Source organism: Babylonia areolata, chromosome 23 (genome assembly GCF_041734735.1).
Source record: "Babylonia areolata isolate BAREFJ2019XMU chromosome 23, ASM4173473v1, whole genome shotgun sequence".
Lineage (NCBI taxonomy): Eukaryota > Metazoa > Mollusca > Gastropoda > Neogastropoda > Buccinidae > Babylonia > Babylonia areolata.
Genome location: NC_134898.1, coordinates 7,511,389 through 7,530,524, shown reverse-complemented (window position 1 = coordinate 7,530,524; position 19,136 = coordinate 7,511,389). Strand labels below are relative to the sequence as shown.

At 45.4% G+C, this 19,136-nt stretch overlaps 1 protein-coding gene across 3 annotated transcripts in view; it reads right to left on the bottom strand.

Moving 5' to 3' along the window:
* The window catches only part of LOC143297851 (5-cytosine rRNA methyltransferase NSUN4-like), a 72,414-nt gene that overhangs the window by 36,041 nt on the left and 17,237 nt on the right, over positions 1-19,136 (bottom strand). For all 3 annotated transcript variants that reach the window (XM_076610372.1, XM_076610373.1, XM_076610374.1), the window contains exons 2-3: positions 3,770-4,553; positions 767-904 (exon numbers count right to left, since the gene is read on the bottom strand). In XM_076610372.1, the coding sequence (XP_076466487.1) occupies positions 767-904; positions 3,770-4,553 (922 nt within the window). The remainder of the gene's footprint in view (positions 1-766; positions 905-3,769; positions 4,554-19,136) is intronic.

The window sequence follows — 19,136 nt, the reverse complement described above, 5'->3', positions numbered from 1 at the left end:
CAAACATTTTGGTGCAGATAGTAAAAAAGGGAAATTACTCTAATTAATGCTAGGGGACTTAATTTGCTTTAAACTGATCTTTCTCATCTTAAACATTACATTTGGAAACAAGAGAGGCAAGGCCTTCAAGACTCACTTGTGATGCACTTTTTAAAAAAAATCCAAGCTTTTTATGTATTGAGTATAATTTCAAAATGTAATGTTTAAGATGAGAAAGATCAGTTTAAAGCAAACTAAGTCCCCTAGCATTAATCACACAGTAATTTCCCTTATTTTACTGTCTGCACCAAAATGTTTGCAATAAACAAAACTTCCATGCTTAGCAAAAGAAGTTCCTGTTTGAACAAAAAATGATAATAATGATAGATCTTTTGTTGGGTCAAATATCAAAGTGCCGAGTTTAGAGAGTATAAAAAATATAAATATAACAGTAAATGCATTATACTCAATACATAAAAAGCTTGGATTTTTTTAAAAAGTGTATCACAAGTGAGTCTTGAAGGCCTTGCCTCTCTTGTTTATTTTTTTGTGCCAATCCCAGAAGCGCAATATTGTTTTAAACAAGATGACTGGAAAGAACTGGATTTTTCCTATTTTTATGCCAAATTTGGTGTCAACTGACAAAGTAGTTGCAGAGAAAATGTCAATGTTAAAGTTTACCACGGACACACAGACACACACACAGACAACCGAACACCGGGTTAAAACATAGACTCACTTTGTTTACACAAGTGAGTCAACAAACAGAAAAGAAAAACATACTGACCACCCTGAGACAGAAGGATCTGGAGCAGTGCTAAGCTTTTGCCTCCTGGTGCCGCACAGAGGTCAAGAACTTTTTCTCCTGGTTGTACGTCAAGGGCAAGGACAGGCAGTATGGAGGAAGCATCCAGCAGATAGTAATCTTAACAACCCACCATACAGTAATGATGATAATAATAATATAATAAGGAAGTACTCTTTTATAGTGCTGTTCCCTCACAGAGAGGCTCACAGCACTTCACAAATTAAACATAACAAAAAAGAAACAACAGTTTTCAAGAAAATTCAAATAACAAATAATCACTCACGGTGCTCCACAAATCACATTTACAAAAGAGAAACAACAATCATAAGGAAAAGAATCAACCATAAAATAGTCACCATCTCTGCATCATGAACAGCACACACACACACACACACAATCACACTCATACACACGTACACATACACTCACAGCACCTCCACCAACACATATACACACAACATTGGAAAAAGTAGTACATCCCTAAAAAGTGTTGCATATTATCTGACTGAATACAAAGGCACACATCGCAGGTGTTCCTAAGCTAACCACCCGTTAAAATACACACAGACACACACACACATTGACATACAAACACACACACACACACACACATTCGACACACAAAAACACTCTGACACACCGACCACACACTGACAATGGCACACCGACCACACAAACCGGTTTCAAGCGCTTCTTTTCTGGCAGATATCAATCGGGATACAGATTTTACATGTTGTGGGCTAGCATAACACGATCATGGGATTTCATCAAAGATACATGGTTTATCTACCACCAGTTAGCAGATGACTTCTCAACGGACTGACAGCCGGAAACGAGGAACAATATGGTGTCCTGTTGGCTTCAGCTTTCATGGCCAATCAGCTATCCATTCTATTTTTAGATCAGTGGGTCAAGGCCAGTATCATTAAGGAGTGGTGTGCCTGCTTGAAGGGATGAGGAACTGTATCGGTGGCAAGAGAGTGTTTGACAATTTTCATAATTAGAGGCAAAAGACCATCTAGACACTGCTTAGAAAGGGATGTTGGGATGGGGTCAAGACAACAACACGTGGTAGGTGGTTCCATAATGAATTTATGGAGTTCATCCTCAGTCACAGGCTGGAACAGGAACAGTTTACGGCCATCATAGCAAGAGAAGATGGTACAGGATACACAAGTGTGTCCAGATTACTGCAAATTTGCTTGACCTTGTTAGAGAAAAAGTCACAGAGACAATATGGCAGCTCAGATTTGTGGTTGTTGGTGCAGAGAGGAGTGGCCGTATTTTGCCTGGGAGTTCATTTGAGGCAGCAAAGAGCTGCCTGCTAAAAGCACAAGCAAAAAGTTTGTCTTCAAAGCAAGCCAAACCTCATCCTTCAGCATTGTCACTGGAACTCAGAAGAAGAAAAAATAACAACAAATGAACAATAAATTATGGGCTCAATAGCCGAATGGTTAGAGCGTTGGACTTTCAATCTCAGGGTTCCAAGTTCAAATCTTGGTAACAGCACCTGGTGGGTAAAGGGTGGAGATTTTTTCCGATCTCCCAGGTCAACATATGTGCAGACCTGCTTGTGCCTGAACCCCCTTTATGTGTATACTCAAGCAGAAGATCAAATATGCACGTTAAAGAGCCTGTAATCCTTGTCAGTGTTTGGTGGGTTATGGAAACAAAAACATACCTAGCATGCACACCCTGGAAAACACAGTATGGCTGCCTACATGGCGGGGTAAAAACGGTCATACACATAAAAACCCACTCATGTATACGAGTGAACTTGGGAGTTGCATCCCGCGAATGATGAAGAAGAAGAATAAACACGAATGAAGAAATCTGCTGCACAGTGTGTTACTATCTTCAATGGATCCGTCTTAAATAAGATTAAAGCCTTTCAAGCCAGTGCCATACTTCATTAATAGTTTTGCTTTAGCCATCCATGAAAAATAAAATATTGTAATTCTTTTAAAAATCACTTAACAGAATAATCAACTTGAAGAAAATTAAAGTGATGTAAAGTAAAAACAGAAATTTCATGCTTATCTGCCATTCAAAAAAATTGATTCTGGCAAGGGAGAACATTCTTCGGGGGGCTAGGGTTTAAATCAGAAAAGTGGCCAGTTTCACTCGGGTTCCAATGCAATTAACTGGATGCAACGGAATGATATATCTTGACAAAAGTATTGATTTTCATTTTGACTATTTTTTTGTTTTTTTTTTTTTGGTAATTGTACAATACAAATCCAACACATCAATCTGCCAAGACAGATGCAATCCTCCACTGTTGACAAATTCAAACTAGTCATACTCAAACTACCAAAACTAATCAAACTCCACACTTACATACAGTACAACACACAGAGTTTCAGTTTGAAGAAGATGTGAAGGACTGATCCATATACACTGCTGTTAGGAAAAAAATAGAAGGAACAGAAGACTGACCTTTGCATAAACTCAATGTATTCATCAGGTCTTGAGACACACACACACACACACATATAAATATATTCATGTATAATGCACATGAATCCCCAGAAAGACAACAGCATGCACAGCTACACTGATTTTTACTAGTAACATATGCATGCATAAAAATGCAATGGTACAAAAAGTCAAGTATATTTTCACACAAGGTGTCACGATAGATGATGTTTGTAATTTGTACGCACTGCACATTCAAGTATATACTGTTAGTGTTACAGACAAATGAAGCATTCACATAAAAAAAGTTTTGAACTGGAGGCACACAACTGGTTTACATATTCACTCAAAAATTGAGACAAACCACTGGCCATAAACTTTAATATTTCTCTATCAAATAAAATGTTGCTTTTTTTTTTTTTTTAAAGGGGGGCAGGGGGAGGTGACACATCCTTACAAAACCAACCAAAATAAAACCACAAAGCTAAATGTAAACAAGTATAATAGTTATTTAATAATCAACATTACCATAATGTACAAGTGTACTCAATTAAAATTACTCACTCAACAAATGTGATTTATCAGCCAATGGCTTCGGGAAATCTGACAGATCTCCAGGTGGAAATGCTATCATCTTCAAAGACTTGGGAAGCAGCTGAAACTGGCCAGGCATGATGGGCACAGACACAACATTTTCATGGTACACACTTTGGGAATATTCCTGCAAGCGAAGCTCCTCCTTTTCTGAAAACACCTGTTCTGTGGGCATAAAGTATTCCAAATCTGCACTGCATTTTACAGCGTCTGGTGTTAATAAGTTCTTAATGTCATCAACATGATGAAAGCTTTTGTCACTTTCTTTCTGTTCTAGTGCACCCAACTGTGTTGTAGGAACCAGAAAGGCTGGAAAGCTTTTCTGATTACTCTCAACCACAGGGCTTAGATTTGATAATGTTCCTGCTTCTGATAACTGAATTTCACCAGCACTGTTTTTATCTTCTTCTTGGCTAATCTCAGCCCCATCACCACAACACTGTCCAAAACTCTGATTCCTTTTATCTACTGATGTATTGCTAGATACTTTCATGGGTGCAGTATTTTTTCCATGACCCTTTCTGATCTGATGGATGTTTACTGCTTCTTGAATCAAGTCTTGGGCTCCCTGCTCCATCAACAGCTGCACAGAAGATTCTGAATCACTGGCATTATTAATAATGGCAGCATATTTTGGCAGTGACAATAATGATATCCTGACTGATGGCCATTGGGACCCGAACATGGATTTGTAGAAGGCATCAAAGTGTTCAAGTGCAAGTTCTGGCGGTGGTTTGCTTGGGAAGTTGACAGCCTGTAACAGATAACAGAACAGAAATTCAATAAGAATAGGAGATAACCTAAAATGAACCCTAATCTACAAATTGCTTTAGTTTGAAGAACATAAACTTCAATTAGAAGATGAAAACAAAGGATTTCTAAGCATCTGAAAATGGCACTTTCTTAAGCATCTCTTTAAAATAACATGTCAGTTTCATACTGCGAAGATCCCTTCCTTCTATTAAGAAAGGGTGAATACCGTAGTCGCACCTTCTCGCCACGTTAATGTGGGTGTTTCCTCAGGGGGACACGGTGCAGGTTGTTTCAACCAACGCGGCACGGGAGCGAGTAACTGGCGCTATATCAAAACTAGATCTCGGCCTCTCCAATCAAGGAAAGCCGCAGCTAGACCAGTCTAGCATGGAGAGGGATGGGCTCCGCCATGCTTTTCTGCCCAAGACTCACCGCATGAATGACGACCACTACTCAACCCATACCGGCTCGGTCGTCGCCCGGGTCAACAAGGACCGCGCCTTCCATTGCAAACCAGGGTGGAGGTGACAAATGTGCTACTGGTGGACCACACAACAACAAGCTCCGGGCCAGGAACAACATCTCTATTGGCACGTGGAATGTCAGAACACTAAGGACGCCAGGAAAATTGGAAGAACTGACACATGCAATGAACAAATATCGCTGGCATATCCTAGGACTCTGTGAAACACGATGGAAAAACATTGGTGAAATACCCACACTTGAAGGCCACAGACTATTTTACAGTGGTAGAGAGGACAAACACGAACATGGAGTAGGGTTCCTGATCCACAAAGACATTGTTAACACTGTCATGGGCTGCCGACCAATATCCAGCAGGCTCACTACCATCCGCCTGAGGGCATCCCCATTCAACATCACCATCATACAAGCATATGCTCCAACATCTGATCACAGCGATGATGAAGTTGAGGAGTTCTACGAACAACTACAAGAAACCCTTGATCAGACACCAAAGAAAGACATCATAGTAGTACAAGGTGACTGGAACGCCAAGATCGGAGAAGACTCCTACAACACCTGGAAGGGCACATGTGGACGATATGGTAACAACGCTACAAATGAAAGAGGTTTGAGACTCCTGGAATTTGCCTGCTTCAACAACCTGAAGATAACAAACACATTTGGACCACACAAAGCATCCAGAAGATGGACATGGCACAGCCCTGGAGGAGATCACCACAACCAAATAGACTACATCATGGTAAAGAAGCGTTTCCAGTCTAGCGTGAACATTGCCAAGACAAGAAGTTTCCCAGGAGCTGACATTGCAAGTGACCACGACTTGGTAATGATGACCTTCAAACTCCAACTGAAGAAAACAAAGAAACAAAGCTTCTCAAGACTGAAGTTCGACCTGGAAAAATTGAAAGATCCTGAAGTACAAGAGGCATTCCAAGCCATGACTGGTGGGAAATTCGCGCCACTCATCACTCTCGATGCAGATGACGCCGACCTGGATACACTCGTAAGCGACTTCAACGCAGCTGTAACTGAAACAGCCCAAACAACTCTTGGAAAACAACGCATCAAAAAGAAGCCCTGGGTCACGGACGACATCCTACAGCTGTGTGACAAACGTAGAGACCTGAAAAAGAAAAAGAATGAAGAAGAAGGGGCAAAACAGTACAAAGCAGTTAACACCGAAATCAAGAGAAGCATGAAGAAGGCAAGGGAGAATTGGATTGAAGGAAAATGCCAGGACATAGAGGAAAACCTGACAAGAAACAACAGCAAGAAAGCCTACCAAGTTGTGAAAGAACTTACCAACACAAGGCAAGGTAGAACTATGTCCAACATCCAGACCAAGGATGGAAAATGTCTAACAGAAGAACAAGACATCCTAAAGCGATGGACAGAATACTGCTCAGAGCTATACAACATACAGACCACAGGTGATCCAACAATACTGAATGTTCCACCAGCCACTGATAACAGTAATCACCCCATACTCCGTGAAGAAATAGAGGCAGCAATAGCATCGCTGAAAAAAGGGAAATCGGCAGGAGTGGACAACATCCCATCAGAACTGGTCCAAGCAGGGGGTGAAGTTATGATAGATGTGCTACTGAAAATCTGCAACAAGATCTGGCAAACAGGGGAATGGCCCACACCGTGGACACAATCACTGATCATCACCCTTCCCAAAAAGGGCGATCTCCAGCAGTGTCAAAACTACCGCACCATCAGCCTGATTAGTCATCCCAGCAAAGTCATGTTGAAGATCCTGCTTAACAGACTGAAACCACAAGCAGAAAACATCACTGCTGAAGAACAGGCAGGTTTCAGACCAGGAAGGAGCACAACTGAACAAATCTTCAACTTGAGGTTGCTATGTGAGAGGTACCATCAACACCAACAAGACCTCTACCACGTCTTCATTGATTTTAAGAAGGCATTTGACATGGTCTGGCATGCAGCTTTGTGGGCTACCATGAATCTGTACAACATCAACGCCAACCTGATCAGACTGATACAGCACCTCTATGACAAAGCCACCAGCGCCGTCTACCTCAACAATAGCATCGGGGACTGGTTCAGAACCACAGTCGATGTGAGACAAGGCTGTCTACTCTCCCCAACACTCTTCAACATCTTCTTAGAAAGAATAATGACTGACGCACTGGAAGAGCATGTAGGAACAGTCAGCATAGGCGGCAGAACAATCACAAACCTACGTTTTGCCGACGACATTGATGGACTGGCTGGAAAAGAAGAAGAACTGGCAAGCCTGGTCAAACATCTAGACAAAGCCTCCACATCGTATGGAAAGCAAATCAGTGCGGAGAAAACCAAACTGATGACTAACAACACCAACGGCATCAGCATTGACATCAAAGTCAACGACGAAAAGCTTAAAACAGTCCACAGCTTCAAATATCTGGGAGCAATCGTGTCAGATGAAGGATCTAAACCAGAAGTACTCTCGAGAATTGCCCAAACAACAACGGCACTCAACAAGCTGAACACCATCTGGAACAACAAAAACATCGCTCTCAGCTCAAAAATCAGACTGATGCGTTCCCTGGTTATATCAATATTGCTCTACGCCTGCGAGACTTGGACCCTGACTGCAGACATCGAGAGAAGAATCCAAGCTGTCAAGATGAGATGCTTTCGTAGACTACTTGGCATCTCCTACAGAGACCACATCACTAACACGGAAGTGAAGAACAGAATCAAGCAGAGTATTGGACCCTACGAAGACCTTCTGTCCATAGTGAAAAAACGCAAACTTAGGTGGTATGGACACATCTCCCGATCATCTGGTCTTGCCAAAACGTTCCTGCAAGGCACCGTACAAGGAGGCAGAAGGAGAGGACAGCAGAAGAAGAGATGGGAAGACAACATCCGGGGGTGGACAGGCTTGACGCTCGGTGACGCCCTGAGGAAATCAGAAAACCGTGAAGAGTGGAGAGGGGTGGTGGCCAGGTCAGCAGCGGTGCCCCAACGGTCTGAACCCAGACTACGGGAGAGGTGAAGGTGAAGGTGAAGGTGAAGTTCATACTAGAAGTGGAACAAATTTTGTTCATTTTCCATTTTGTTTAACAAAAAATTAAGACATTGGGGAACCCTATTAAATTAAACTGCCATTCACTACAGTGTTCTAATGTACTTCTAAACAATCCAGAAAATCTGACAATTCCCTTCTCATGAATCAGTTCTTTTTTTTGCGAAACCAAGCCCAATCGATTTAAACAAAAGCAAACACAAGGCAGGCCAACTGATGCATACAAAAGGTTACATAACAGTAACACTCATGTACACAGACAAATCTCCAAATTGTCATTAAATAACAATCTTTCATTCAATATCTTAATTATCTAATGAAGGGGTGCAAAGAAATTCAGTTTCATACCATCATAAATAAGAAAGTGAAACTGCAAGTGAAAAACTAATGATCAATTCACACACAAAATGTATGGTGGACATGGAACCTGTGAAGTTGTATCTTCTTTCTGTATGTATGGTGGACACGAAACTTGTGAAGTTGTATCTTATTGAGTTCTTCTCCCTTAACTGTGAAGAGTCACTAGGGTGCTGCACAGAAGAACTGTCCACCAAATTCCAAAGTCCTGTGTCAATGCAAATGGTTTTCTTGACTACATGTATCTACTTCCCTCAATAGTTCCTTGGATGTTTGTTTTAGCAAGGCCAGGGATCTTGTTACCATGGCCATACCAGCATTAATGTTCTTTTCTTTGCCATGTCAGTTGATCATATGGTCCAATGTGCTGTGAGATAGTTTGGTGCACTTGATCAATGTTGATGTGATCAGTGTATGCAAAGTGAGAGCTTAAAGGTTTCTCCACTGCTACAGGAATTCATCTACAGCCCAGTCTTATGTGAAGGACTATGACTCTCAAACTGGTGCTTAGTGCTGCAGCCTTGGGGTTAGTTGGCCTTTGGGACCCATCCCAATCCCACCTGTCCTAAAATTCTCTTGGCCGAGAAAGTGGGGATGTAACTTGGGCAAGCCACTCTCCACTGTTATCAAATTCTAGCCCAGATAGTTAGGACAGCAGTTGCTTCCTCTGCTGTTATGATCGCCATAGTCGGACATGACTATCATACATATCTGATGTGATGTATCTGGCAAAGATGCCTCATTTCCACTGCTTGAATTCTTTCCAAATCCACCATGAGCTTCTTATGCCTGCTATGCATGTTGCAAAGCATGTAGTTTTATTGGGCAGAATGACAAACATGTTCTTTGGAGGGGCCTTAAAGAGTCAAACGTTATACAACTACAAGTCATAAGTTTTTCACACTCTATCCTTCCTTCCTTGGGGTGACCACAATCATTTGTTGATTATTATGTCTTTAAGAGGGGGATCTGCATGCAGAAGCACAAATTCCATCCCTAAAAAAATTGAGGACTCTTATTTTGCTGTATCTAAGCTAGACCACTCTGGCTAGTGAAGCGTTCCCTGAGGGTAAACCCCGACTGGCACATCTCCAGCCCATCTTTTACCACTACAGCTGAACTGTAGCCACTTATAACAAATTGCTGAGGACATTTAAAACTGCTTCATTACATCAGACTTTCATTACATCAGATGTGCCTCATAACAAATTTCTATCACAGTATCAGGATGCTTCATTATATCCGGTGTGTCGTGTTTCTTTCTCTCACACACACACACACGTGCATGCCCGCATACATGGGCATCAAGCTCATTTCCTAGGCTGTTACATACTTCAATAAAGAATATTTCTAAAAATTTCTTTCCAAAATATGGCTGTAAATTAGTGTAAACAGATTACATAGGCTTATATTGCAATTTGAAGGCTTATAATAATATACATCAATAAGTAAAAAAATAGAAACAAAATTCACTGTATTATTCTGAAGACTTCAGAAGAAATTGGGTGGACTGGGCAATTACCAATCACAAACAGAACTTTGCTATTTTCTGCAGCTAATTTTTGGTTAAAGCTCAACAACCAGTCCTTGAAAAGGGTGGTGTCCATGCAAGCTTTCCTATTAGCTCTGTATCTGACAGGGACACATTTTGTTCCCCAAAAGCACTGTGGCTTTTCAAACTTGCCAAAAGTGAGCAGTGGCATTTATTGATACCATCCATACTGGCACAAATCATAACTGTAAGTGTAATGCGTTCCTTTGACTTTTTCCCTACGCAGCATTTGTTTGCTTTAACCAGTTTAGTGTCAGAGAATTTTATTAAAAAAAAGTGCTCTCCCCTTGCCAGGGAATTTTGAGAATTCATGGATAATTTTTTATATATTTAAAAAATTTTTTAATATAGCACATAAATTATATGAGATACAGAACAAAAGTAAATGTTTTTTCCGAACAAAAATGAATGTGGATTCTAAATCCTGTGTAACAAGCCGAACTCTATCCCTGGCTGGTTCTTACCCCTGGCAAGAAGTAGCCTAGGCTACTTTCTACCCCGGGTTTGAACCAGCCTAGGCCTTTATTTTTTTACCCCTCCTGGCTGGAATATACCCCCTGTCTACACTTGCTCACCCAACCAGTCTGTATCACATTAACATAAATGATGATAATGATGATGGTGATGATGATGATCATAATAATAATAATAATAATAATGGGAATTTATATAACTCCTTCTAATGCTCAAGCCACTTTGCAATTGATGCAAAAAAGTGATGTGATGATGTTCATCAAAAAAGTGTTGTGATGATATCAGTTCATCCTTCAGATTCGAAGATGACCATGGCTTCAAGAGTTAGATGGAAGATCAGTGGCTGTGGGTCCAGAGGTGACTGGTGAGGCCAAACAGGGACCTGAAGTCTCTCCCACAAGTGGGACACAAGTGATTGGGTGCTGTTGTGGCAGTGGATGCTGCTTGGGCACAACACGCTTTCGTTGCGCTTCGGTGATGCGCCTAGCTTCAGCTGCATGGGCTCCTGTGGTGATCTTGCAGCACCAAGCTGGTCAGTCCAATGCAAATGTCTCCCAAGTGTTTATGTCGATGCCCAGGACTTTGAGGGACACTTTGAGACTGTCTCTGTAGCTTTTTTTCTTCCTTCCAACTGAGCGCTTGTTCTGACACAGTTTTCTGTACAGCAGCTGCTTTGACATTTGGCTGTCTGGCATTCTGACCACATGTCCAGCCCACCTGGCTTGGGCTTTCTGCAGGAGGGTATAGACACTGCAGAGGCCAGCTTGTTCCAGGACTTCCGTGTCAGGAACTTTGTCCTGCCACCTGATGTGGAGGAGTCTACAGATACAGCTCAGGTGGAAGTGGTTGAGCTCTTTGGCGTGTCTGCTGTAGACAGTCCAGGTCTCGCTGGTGTAAAGGAGGCTGGTAAGGACCACTGCACAGTAGACCTTCAGCTTGGTGGTAGAGGTGAGTTGTCTCCACTCCAAGTCATTCTCACAGAGTCTCCCGAAGGTGGCGCTGACTTAGGCAATCCTGTTTTTGACCTTAGTGTCTATGTTCACACACACAGACAAATACACCCCCACCCCCACACAGACACACACGTATGTCCTTCATGTGCCATGCCATGCCCACTCACATCATGCTCACTTTCAGACAACATCAGAGAGGTCAACGGTGACCTAGTTGGCATGCAGTGCAGGGGAGCATGTCTTTGTTTCCCCAGGTCTAAGTTCTCCCAGGTCTACATTCCCCTAGGTCTAAGTTTCCCCAGGTCTATGTTCCCCCACTGCTGACCATTGTTGACCACAGATCAAGAGTGCTCAGACTGCATTATGTTGTTGCATTTGTGCATTATGTCTTTGAAGATGTTTGACTGCTGCATGATCACTACTGACCACTATCAGAGTTCAGCTTGCATCACTTTGTATGCAATATTGGAACGTTTTAGCAGGATTTCACTATACTGTTGGCCATTACTGACCGTTTCTTGCTACTGCTGACCACTACATCAAAATCTTCAGACTGCTTTGTTTTGTCACATTTGTGCATTTTCAAGACATCCTGGTTTTTTGTTTTGGATTTTATTAACTGCAAACTGACCACTGCTGACCACTGACCACCACTGACCGTTGCTGACCACTGCTGATTACTGACAACCACTACCCAGTGTCCACCACTTACCACTACTAACCACTACAGTCCACTGACTACTACTGCTCACCGCTATCCACTGCCGCCCATCACTGACCGCTGACTACTGCTGATCACCGCTAACTACTGACCACTGCTGGCCACCATATACTGACCACTAACCATTATTGACCACTGATGACAACCATTGACCACTGACTAATGCTGACCACCACTGACCACTGCTGAGCAATACTGACCACTACTGACAGCTGGCCACCACTGACCACCACTGACTACTAGCACTATTGATCACTTACAACCGCGAACCACTGACCGACCAGAACCAACCACTAACCACTATATACTGACCACTTACGACTATTGACCTCTGACCACTACTAATCACTTCTGACCACTGACTACTTCTGACAACTGACCACCGCTGCCCAGCACTGCCAACTGCTGACCATCACTGACCACTGACATCACTGTCCACTAATAACCACCGTTGCCCATTACTGACCACTGACTACAATCACAGAGCACCACTGAACATCATTTACCACCACTGAGAACCATTTACCACTATATACGGACGACTACTGACCAACATTAACTGCAGACAACTACTGACCACTGCTGACCACTACAGATCACTGACCACTACCGACTACTGTTGAACATGACTGACCACTACTGACCGCCACAGACCACCACTGTCTCGTGACCACCGCCGACCACCATGGACCACTGACCACCACTGAACACTGCTGACCACTGACTACTGCTGACAAGCACACAAAAGTGTATGTGTGATTAAACAAACATATGTTTAGGGGAACATAGATTTGGGGGGATACAGACCTGGGGGAACATAGACTTGGAGTAATTTAGATCTGGGGGAACACAGACCTACCAAAAAGGTTTTGGGGGAACATAGACCTGGGGGAATACAGACCGGGAGAACAAAGACCTGGGGGAACAAAGACCCAGAAAACATAAATTTAGGGGAACACAGATCCCTGGGAACATAGACCTGGATGAACATAGTCCTGTAAGAACTTGTAGCTGGCTGAAGGAAAATTTTGGGGAACATACACCTGGGGGAACATAAAGCTGACTCCCCAAATTATCTCTGTGTGTGTGTGTGTGTGTGTGTGTGTGCGTGTGCGTGTGTGAATCAGAATTAGAATCAGAATCAGATTCATATTTATTTGTCATGAAAACCATGAATTAAAGGTTTATAAACACAACAACAAGAGAGGCAAGGCCTTCAAGACTCACTTGTGAAATGAAATGAAATGAAATTATGGTGCTTAGAGCCTCGCCGACCACTAAGGCCATCTCAAGGCTATTGCCGCGTCAATTACTACTACAAGGCTAAAAAAAACAACCAATTAAAACGAGTCACCACTTCAAACTTTCCACTCCAAAGTTAAAAAAAAACTTCCATAGTTTAAAACCTTCAAATCTGGTTAAAAAGGTTCACTTCTTTTAAGAAGTCCATCAGCGCCCACGGAGGGACATCACGAAACAAAGTCTTCAAAGAAACCGCCGTGTAATGTCTGCGTCTAACGTCATGCAGATCCCAACAGTCAAGGAGCACGTGTTTCACGGTGAGAGGCTCGTCACAGGGAACGCATCGAGGGGCCTCCTCCCCCTTCAACAAGTAAGAATGAGTAAAAAAAGTGTGCCCCGTACGCAGTCTGCACAGCACAGATTCCTCCTTTCTGTTCTTCACCCCCGAAGGGAGGGACTCTTTTAGGTCCGGACGGATCTGGAAGAGCTTGTTGTCCGTCTGGGTGTTCCACTTCTCTTGCCAAAGATCCTTAACGTAAGTATTGACCTTCCGCTTCATGTCTGTATAGGGTACCAAGGATCTGGACAATTCTTTCTTTACAGCGTTCCTGGCCAGCAGGTCCGCCCTTTCGTTACCACGAATGCCAACATGTCCGGGAACCCAGGCCAACACAACCTCGTATCCTTTCTTTGTTGCGAGAGTAAAAGTTTCATAAAATTCCAGCAGTTTGGGATGAGTGATATTCCTGCAGGCGATCGCCTCCAGGGCTGACAAGGAGTCGGAAAAGATCATGAATCTCTTCTGTTTGGAAGAGAGAACCATTTTTAACCCCAGGACCAGTGCGGTCAGTTCCGCGGTGTATACCGAGCTGTCAGACAGGATGTGTTCCGTTGAGGGCCGGTCAGGAAAGGCGGGACAGAACGCAGATGCGGCGACTCCGTCCTCTGACTTGGAACCGTCAGTGAAGATGCCTTGAAAAGTGGGGAATTTGTGGCACAGTTCCGAAAAGTAAGTTCTGTAGGCCAGAGAACTGGTGGTGTCCTTACGGTACGAGGCCAGATCGAATCGGACCTCAGGTGTTGTAAAGGTCCACGGGGGGCTGTCAGGGAACTTAGAGAAATCTGAGATGCCACCGACATCCAGATCGGCATTTTCCAAGTGCGGCTGAATGCGGAGTCCGAGAGGAGGTATGCAGTTTGGGTTGTCTGTAAATTTCTTATCGAAAGGGTTGTTGAATACAGCGTCGTAAGCAGGGTTTGTAGGTTCCGAAAACAATTTCAAATAATAGTTCAGGGTCAGCTTCAGTCTGCGGTTGGAAAGAGGCGGTTCCCCCGCCTCTGCGTACAGGCTGTGCACAGGGGTGGTGCGGAAAGCACCTAAGCTGAGACGGAGCCCTTGGTGGTGTACAGGGTCCAACAGTTTCAGGTAGGACGGTCTGGCCGAGCCGTATACAACACTTCCATAATCCAGTTTGGACCGGACCAGGGCTCTGTAGAGGTGCAAGAGAGTCCTCTTATCAGCACCCCAGTTCGTGTGTGCCACAACTCGGATGATGTTCAGGGCTTTTAGGCAAGATATTTTCAGCTGTTTAATGTGGCTGAGAAAATTCAGCTTCTGATCGAAGACGACCCCTAGAAATCTGGCTTCCTTGACCGCCGGGATGGTGGATGTTCCCAGACGGATTTCAGGGTCCTGATAGAATTGGCGAAAATTATGAAAGTGGATGCATTCAGTTTTGGAGGACGAAAATGTGAAGCCATTCTCCTCTGCCCAACACTGGATTTTGTTGACGCAGAGCTGAAGCCGTCACTGGATGCTGGCGTACGTGCTGCCGGTTGCATATAAGGCAAAATCATCCACGAACAGCGAGCTGTCCGATCCTTTCTGAACGGATTGAACGATGTCATTAATTTTGATGCTGAACAGAGCTGGCGACAGGATGCTCCCCTGCGGGACACCCAGCTCCTGCTCGTGAATGTCGGACAGGGTGGTGCCGACTCTCACCTGGAATTGTCTGTCTTGTAAAAAATTGTGGATAAACTGAGGCAGGTGTCCTCGGAAGCCGAGCTTGTGCAAGTCGGAAAGAATACCAAATTTCCACGTGGTATCGTAAGCTTTCTCCAGGTCAAAAAATATGGCCACCACATGTTGTTTGTTGACGAAAGCATTTCTTATCGTGGTTTCCAGACGAACCAGATGGTCAACGGTAGAGCGATGCTTGCGGAAACCGCACTGTTCTTTCGCCAGAAGGCCGTCGGTCTCTAGTTTCCACATCAGTCTACCGTTGACCATCTTCTCCATCAGTTTGCAGACGCAGCTGGTCAGTGCAATTAGGCGGTAGTTGGAGGGGTTCGAGGGGTCTTTTCCCGGTTTCGGCAGCGGGATTATGAGGGCTTTCCGCCAGGAGGGTGGAAAGAAGCCTGTGACCCAGATGTGGTTATAAACTTTAAGCAGGGTGTCCAGACAGGTTTGGGGAAGGTGCTTTAGGAGTTTATAATGGACCTCGTCCATTCCTGGACAGGAATCCGTACAGGTCTGAAGGGCAGATTTAAGTTCGTTCATTGTGAAAGGAAGGTTGTAATTCTCTGTGTTGTCGGAAAAGAAGTTACATGGTGTTTTTTCTGACAGGTTTTTGGTTTTAAGAAAGCGAGCAGATTTGTTAGCAGATCTCGAGTTCTGTTCTATTGTGGAGGCAAGCAAATTGGCAACTGCTTTCTTCTCTGTGACCAGAGCGTCTGAAAGTTTAAGATGGTGGAAGGTCGGGCATGCGTTTTTGCCCTTAATTCTTTTTAAAACCCTCCACACTTTCTTCTTGGGTGTGTTGGAGGTTAAGGAAGAGCAGAAATCTCTCCATGACTTCCTGTGGCTCTTTTTAAAAACATACCTGGCTTTCGCCCTCAGCTGTTGATGGGTTCGAACGCTATCGGACTCCGGTCTCCGAAAGACGCGTCGCTGCGCTCTCTTCCGAGACTTGCGGGCCTCCCGACATTCCGCGTTGAACCAGGGCGTTCTAGGGACCTGAGGCTTGCGATGGGACTGCTGCTTTGGCGCAATCTAAAACGATCCGAGTCAGAGCGTCAGCAGGGTCCTTGCTTTTCAATACTGTTTCTTCCTGCAGCTCCGCTCTTATCTTGGTGGTAAAAAAACTCCAGTCTGCTTTGTCGTAGTACAGGCGGTCAGGCAGAGAGTCACCTTCTCCATCTGTGGGGCGGAGGACGACAGGAAAGTGGTCACTCCCGTGCAGATCGTCGTGCACTTTCCACTCGTAGTCCAGGACCAACGATGGATCGCAGACCGACAGATCTAAACACGAGAGCTTTCCAGAGGACAGATGCAGGTAAGTGGGAGACTTGTCGTTAAGACAGCACAAGTCCATGTCAGAGAGAAGGTTTTCTAAGAGAAGACCTCGGGCTGATGTCATCTCACTTCCCCAGAGCGGGGAGTGTCCGTTGAAGTCGCCCAACAGTAAAAACGGACGTGGGAGCTGGTCGACCAGGTTCATGAGGTCCTGCCTCAGAACACGGACGGAAGGGGGAAGGTAGAGAGAGCAGACAGTGATGGTTTTCTCGAGCGTGACTCTGACTGCCACCGCCTGTAAAGGGGTGCTTAAAAGAACTGTACTGTATAAAAGGGGCTTTCGAATAAAAAGAGCGACACCTCCCGTCAACCCCTCTTGCTTCGGTTGAGCGGGTTTAAATACGGAGTTAAAACCAGAGAGAGATAAAACCTTGCCATCTCTTTGCAGAGTCTCCTGCAGTGCCAGCACTGAAGGTTTCAAAGCACGACAAAGCAGCTGGAGTTCCTGGAAGTTGGCATAGAATCCCCGGATATTCCAGTGGATCACTGCCATTAAAAAGGTTTTTAAAAAAAATAAAATAAAGCAGCAGCCTATTCCATTGCTACCCCCTGCTCCTCCACTTGCGGTGGCTCAAGGTCCGCCAGGATGGAGTATTTGTTTTTTGACATAAATTTTTCGGATTCCGACCGGGTCGGAATATCCACCACCTCGGCCCCTCCCAATCCCGCCGTGGCCGCAACCCTCCCCTCCTTGAGTTTTGGAGGTACGGGGGGCTTCCGGCCACTTCCGCCAGCCCGAGGGCCAGGCAGACGAGAGGCGGGGCGAGGGGGGCCGGGGGGTGGGGTGGGGCGGGAGGCGGACAACGTGCCTCCGCCCGAGGCTTTTCTCTCCCGCCCAGCAGCCCCTGAGGACTGCCGCGCAGGATGGGAAGGGGTGGACACAGCGCCTCCACCCAAGGCCAACGGTTCCGACGAGGCGGTTAAGTCGTCCGTCTGCGTTCCTGTGGACGTCGTCTGGACCGCGACGTCCACCGTCCTGGATCTGACGACAGAGGCATACGACGCCTTAGGCGACGCGGCCTCCACCTGTTTCCTTGCCTCAAAGAAGGAAATTTTCTGTTCTGTCTTGACTTTCTGGATTTGTTTTTCTTTCTTCCAGGCGGGGCAGTCCTTCGATGAGGACGGGTGGCCACCTCCGCAGTTCGCACACAGGGCTGCACTGACGCAATCGCCCTGGTGCGCCGCCTTCGAACAGGTGCCACACGCCTCTTCCTCCTTACATCGGTCTCTCACGTGTCCGAATTTCTGACACTTAAAGCATCTCAGAGGGGACGGTACGTACAGGCTGACATTAACTAGCAGGTATCCGACCCGAATGTCCTTGGGGACATCCGGGCAGCAGAAGGTGAGGAAGAAAGTGTTGGTCGGGACTCTGTCCGACCCCTTCCTCACCGTCACCCTGTACACATCGGTCACTCCCTGAGAGGACAGCTCGCTCTTAATCTCGGCCTCAGACACACCTTTCAACTCCGGGCATCTGATGACTCCCTTTGAGCAGTTGAGACCTTTGTGAGGGGTAATCTTCACCGCCCTATCCACGAAAGTGGTCGCCTTGAGAAGGAGCTGTGTCTGCCTTTTGGATTCTGTCTGCACTAAAAACGCTCCGCTCCTCAGCCTCTTGATGGATCTGAGCGATCCTGCCAGACACTGAAAGCCCTTCTGGACAGCGAAGGGGCTGAGAGCCGACAAGGGCTTGTCGTCATCAGCGCCCTCCATCACTAGCCACGATGGCCAAAAACCAGAGGTCTCAACGACCTCCGACTCAGAGTCTGAGTCGTCCGTTCCCTGTCGTCGTCTTTTTCCGAGTTTGGGGGGGGGTGTTTGTTTAGGATTCATGTTGAAAAAAAAAAGTGAATTCATCCCTCCCTTACCCACCCACCATGGGGTCCAACTTAGGGGCCAGGGTCAAGGGAACACCAGCTTGACCCCTTCCAGGTTTCGGGAGGGATATACAACCAGCAGCCCAGCTCCAACGTGCTCCCCCCCGATCATGCCCAGCTCCCGGGGACAGAGAGCCGAGCACTATGGGGGTTACCTTCGTCAGCCACTAAACTGCCAGTCTTGACCCAGCCCCACGAAGGGGTAGCCGATTGACACACACGGGCCAATGTGTGCCGCCTGTCTTAGGAGAGGTCCGAGCCAAAGGGATGTGTTGAGAGCAGCGTGCTCTCTCAATCCCCAGGATCTCATTCCCCTCCATCACAGGTCGCGCCGCACGGCAAACACGGCGGGCCTAAAGAAGGCCGCAGAGAAAAAAAGAATGTGGAAAAGAAGGCTTGATGGGGAGCTGAGGACAGAAAAGAGGCGGTAAAAAGAAGAACAAAGAATAGCGAAAGGGACAGTGGGTCACGTTTAGTTTGGGCCTCACTCACGACCTGTTCGGCATGGGAAGCCC